The 5,000-nt window shown below is 36.0% G+C and overlaps 1 protein-coding gene across 3 annotated transcripts in view; it reads left to right on the forward strand.

Annotated features, from left to right (window-relative positions):
* Window positions 1-5,000, forward strand: part of LOC125045074 (F-box protein At3g58530-like) — a 12,567-nt gene that overhangs the window by 7,478 nt on the left and 89 nt on the right. The window contains exons 4-10 of one of the 3 annotated variants that reach the window (XM_047642150.1): window positions 713-1,272; window positions 1,505-1,753; window positions 2,849-3,011; window positions 3,439-3,570; window positions 3,842-3,951; window positions 4,142-4,285; window positions 4,571-5,000. The exon at window positions 4,571-5,000 is cut by the window's right edge and continues 89 nt beyond it. In XM_047642150.1, coding sequence (XP_047498106.1) covers window positions 713-1,272; window positions 1,505-1,753; window positions 2,849-3,011; window positions 3,439-3,570; window positions 3,842-3,951; window positions 4,142-4,285; window positions 4,571-4,843 — 1,631 coding nt within the window. In that variant the 3' untranslated portion in view covers window positions 4,844-5,000. The remainder of the gene's footprint in view (window positions 1-712; window positions 1,273-1,504; window positions 1,754-2,848; window positions 3,012-3,438; window positions 3,571-3,841; window positions 3,952-4,141; window positions 4,286-4,570) is intronic. The other 2 variants (XM_047642152.1, XM_047642151.1) reach the window with 2 other exon arrangements.

The following is a 5,000-nucleotide window of genomic DNA, read 5'->3' on the forward strand; positions in this document are numbered from 1 at the left end:
ATTGTGATGGATATCATCTTCATTATCATAATTTTTTGCTTATCGTCATTATTATCATGATTTCTCCTTTTTTATGACACTGTTATTCTTATCAATTTTTTTACTGTTCGTGTACTGTTAATATATATATACAGATTTTCAGTATTTTTGTTTTTGAAGTTAAAACATACCTCCAGTTTAAAACTAATATCAGAGTTTCTAAGTTGTGGTTTCTCTACTTTAGGAATACAAAAAGTACATAGAGCTATTTCTAAAACTTGGCTATAGTTAGAGGGAAATTCATTGTAGATGGTATTGTGGATTTTGACAAATTTCATTTGATTTATGTCATAAATAAAATATCAGAGCACATTTTGTTCAATTGTGTAAATTTTGTACTTGTAGTTTGCAAGCTTCATTTGAGTAATGTATTTTGTATAATCATGTTACTTAGAAATGTTGATAAAACTTATATTTTTTTGTGTTTGTGTGTGTGATATGAAGTAAAGTAATGGAAGATTGATTAGATAATAGATTTACAGTTATCAGTAACTGTAGTGAACTTTGATTTGAAAAGTTCACATTTCATGGTTTTGTTTTTTATCAAATATTTGATGATTTGTCATTTTTGTGAATTATTCCTCCTTGCCAAGGGATTGTAAACCTTAATGATATACTGTCAAATATTATATTTGATTAAACTCAAACTAATATCAGAATGATTTTTGAATAGGAACCTTGCTAAGTAACCCTGAAGACAGAAAGCTTCTATCAGCTTCCTTGAAGAATGTGACTAGACTTCACCTCGCCTGCTCAAGATACCTGACTGATCTTCTGTTTACCCGCATCACCTCGGTCTTGGGGCCCCTCAAAAAACTCTCTCTAGCAGGATGTCAGATCTCTTTCCAGTCTGCCATTCACAAAAGATTCTATCCTTCTGATGGACGAGTGAAAGTGTCCGATCACGTGCTCACCTTCAAGCACATATTAGAATACATAGAAGAAAACGCAAAAACGCTGAAGGAACTGAGCTTTGGCAGGACGACTATTGACAGTGAATCACTGTATCACTTATCAAAAATTCCTGGGTTGGAGATTGAGTCTTTACATTTAATGTCATGTGACCAGCTGTCTAAGAGTGGAGTGGACTTGCTATGTCAGAACCAAAAATCCATCTTAGATCTTGACTTGAGCTTGTGTTCTCGCATGACAGACTTGGCAGTGCTCTCTGTGTGTCAGCATCTTACCCATATCAAGAAGCTAAACCTCCGTAGATGTCAAGGAATAACTGAGGTAAGGTCACTCACTTAGCTTTTGTGAATTTGTCATTTTTATGTTTGTTTGTTTTCTTGTGATATGGAGACATTACTGCAGCTAATGAGAATATACTGAATTTCACCTCATGTCTCATTATATCTAAAATTAAACATCTGTCCATCTTAAGATTATTTTTTTAAAGAAACTCTTTTCAGCTGAAGATAAAATCATGTTCTGTGCAAAACATGAAATGACATTCTTGTTGCAGAATGGTATCAGAGCATTAAGACAGCTAAAACACCTTGAGGAGCTGAACATTTCCCACCTCGATGCAGTTACCTCTGAGAGTGTTGAGGAGGCCCTAGGCAAGGAGCCCCATCCCAGTTTGAAGTTACTCAATGTTGCATCACTGCCACTCAGCTGGAAGACAGTCGTGAACATAGCAGCATCACTGCCGAACTTGACTTTCCTAGATGTCTCAATGTGCACCGGAGGAATCAATGATAAAAGTGTACAGGTGAGAGAATGAGTTAAGAATATAATGACTTGCAAATTTTCATTATTCATTATTATCATATTTATCAGCAGTAGTAGAGTAGTTCATAACTTTCTATTGTCAACATTGTAAGTAAACCTGATAATTTTACAATTGTTTATGATTGTGATTTTATATACTGTTGATTCATGATATAGTATATGAATAAAAGAAATATTGATTACAATAGGAGACAGAGTTCATTTCGGTTTATCATTTGGTATACATAAGAATGTCTTGTTTTTCATGAGGATAAATCCACATTTCAAAAGTATTTTGTAATATTATTTTTAATTTTTTTAATGATAACAATTAATCCATTGGATCTGGGTGCCCAAAATCTGGGTATTAGGCTTACTTGAGTGACAAGTTTACCAAGTATATAGCTCATGCATGGTATCAAGACTCCTTGCCTCCTCTGTGCAATGTTATAATATCTTTTACTGTATAAGTTTTTTTTTCCATTTTGCCATTTTCCAAAGTCTGTATTTGTCTTTTGACATATTTTATGAAGCTGGTAATAATGGTGGTGTTTTCCTTGCATAAACTCTATATCGCTCAAGGTAGTCTACAGCTATGCAATGACAATAACAATAAGTAACATTTTTTGACTTATGTAATTTTTTTATATTTACATATTAATCAATTTTCTATAACACCCTGTGCTGTCAGTCATGGTGGACCAGAATAGGTTCCTGAGGATGGAAATATTGTCCTCCCAAGAGCCAGTGCTCTTCCAGCCGTGGCTCATGGATGGTACATTCTGCTCTCATTTTCAAGTGGAAATAATGCAAGAGGCCCTTCCTAAATGTCCACTTAGTCTTCCTCCAAGAGCTTTGTGCACTCATGGCAAATCAATCCCATTACCCTGACCTTCAACCAAATCTTTCATAGTGGCACATTTCCCATTACTCTGGCCCTCAACCAGATATTTTTATGAAGGCACCTACCAGTCTCCCAGCCTACAGCCAGATTTTTTTGTGATGTGATGGTCACGTCACCTGAATCCAGTGGATTAATTAAAGATACATAACATAACCTTTTCACCCATTTTAATACAAGGAAGTATCTTAACAGGCAATCTGCAAATCTCTAACTAAGCTCCAGACCTTGAACCTAAGTGGATGTACCGCAGTGACAGACATTGGACTTGCTGGTCATGGGCTTGGTCAGCAAGAACCGGTGCCTGATATGACAGGGACAGGCCTGTCGCTTGAAAATCTAGGTGTGCGGAATAAAGGTAGGCCCTTACCTATTAAAAGCTAACTGGTGTTTCATATGATACTTGCATGTCTGTATTTAACATGTGTATATGTGTATATATTGTCTGTTTGTTGTGTTTAATTTAGACATTTTCATGTCAGATTCTTCAGATACTCTTATACACTGAAATTTGAAGTAATACAATAAAAGTCTCTACCAACACTAAACAGTATGCAGACTTTCCAAACAGGAATATGCATACAATTGAAGATTTTTTTTTTTTTTTCTGTTTGTTCTGTTTTTTTTTTTTCTTTTTTGACATACTAACACAAAGCACAATCTGACCAGTGTGAAACCATGCTTTATGACTTTTAAGCACATTAACATATCATAAATTGATTAACCAAGCTTAGAATTTGACCACTGTACATAACCAAAATTATTCTTCCTTACTTCTGTTATAGATCCTTTTAAAGTCCCTCTAGGCTCGAAGGCAGAGCAGATGATTCGTAAAGAAGCTGAGGTTAAGAAGTACTTGAAGGAAAATTTAGAACAGATTGTGAACTCTACTGAATATGGGTTGGGTAATCTCCAAGGTACAGGAATAAATATTGTTTTATATGTCATGTTTAGCTTACTTTTTATAGTCTTTTTATATATAATATTCTGTGCACAAATGTTTGAACATGAGTATTATCACTACTTCCATCATGGTATTGACCCTACTTTCTGAGTTTCTTGTCTTTCACATACAAGCAGAATGGTGCAGTGTTAAATGGAGTCATTTTTGCTCTTTCATTTGATTGAACTAAGTTATATGCATAGAATGAATCGGCTTATCAAACTCTCTCCTCTCTATGTGCACAGGGTTACGGGAGTTGAACCTGTGTGGGTGTATAAAAGTGACAGATATCACCCTGACCCATGCTTTACACCTGCAAGAACTACAGTACTTAAATCTCTCACACTGCCAAGCGGTTTGTAGATTCTGATATTATTATCTTATTATTACCAAATCTTTGTCAATGCATATCTTTGCTAATGTTTTCAAATACTGAATATATAATTTATCCATCCATAGCCTTCCACAAAAACCTGAAGTTATTTCTAGTTGTGGAGTTCTGTCTTCCCTCCGTGTGGCCTATCAGATTTTAATTTCAATGACAGGTAGGGGAGGAAGGCCTTATAAACATAGCAAACCAGTGCCCCAGCTTGGAAGTTCTCATGCTAGTAGACTGTGGCCAGACAACCGATCAAGTGATCCTGGTCCTTTCGCATCACCTGAAGCGTATTAAGACGCTGGATCTACAGGTATCTATATCCTTCATTCTTTTTCTTTTTCTTTTCTTCTTCTTCTCATTCTGTTTTGATGTCTTCCATTTTTCTTCTTCCAACATTTCAACTCTTTTTCTTTTACTTCTTTTTATGCATCAGCATTTATCACTTAAAGATAGGGCATTGTTATTAATAAGAGGACTGATTAGTATGTAGTCTCTCTGTATATGTCTGTGTGTACTGTGTGCTTAGCCCATGTTCATTATACCTAATAACTAATGTATTATATAAAGGAAAAATATAATACAAAACTTTTTGCAGCGTTGCTTCAAGCTGACGGATGATGCTCTGGACTCCCTGAGTAATTGCACAACCCTCCAGTACTTAGATGTGAGTGGCTGTGAGAAGATGAGTCTGGAGCAAGTCCGTCTTGTCCAGGAAAGGATCCCTCGGCTTCACAACCTGCACCACCGTGGTGTCAAGGAAAAGAACCCCCCAGATGAGGACCCAAAGGACTGGCCTTCACAAAGTGGAAAAATTCCCCCTCCTCCTCCCCTGCTGTCCAAGCTTAAGAAGAAAGTAATACGGAGATAGTGGCAAAGGGAGAAAGTGTGAATCCAGGGACATTAGGGAACAGAAGAATCAGAATTGTGTGTTCTAGTTTGTTGGTGTTTGTCTGTTTTATAATGCTGAAAATGATTACACAAGGGAAAGGGTTGAAGATAATATTTTATATTTTGGAATAGAGACT

This window comes from Penaeus chinensis, chromosome 36 (assembly GCF_019202785.1).
Source record: "Penaeus chinensis breed Huanghai No. 1 chromosome 36, ASM1920278v2, whole genome shotgun sequence".
NCBI lineage: Eukaryota > Metazoa > Arthropoda > Malacostraca > Decapoda > Penaeidae > Penaeus > Penaeus chinensis.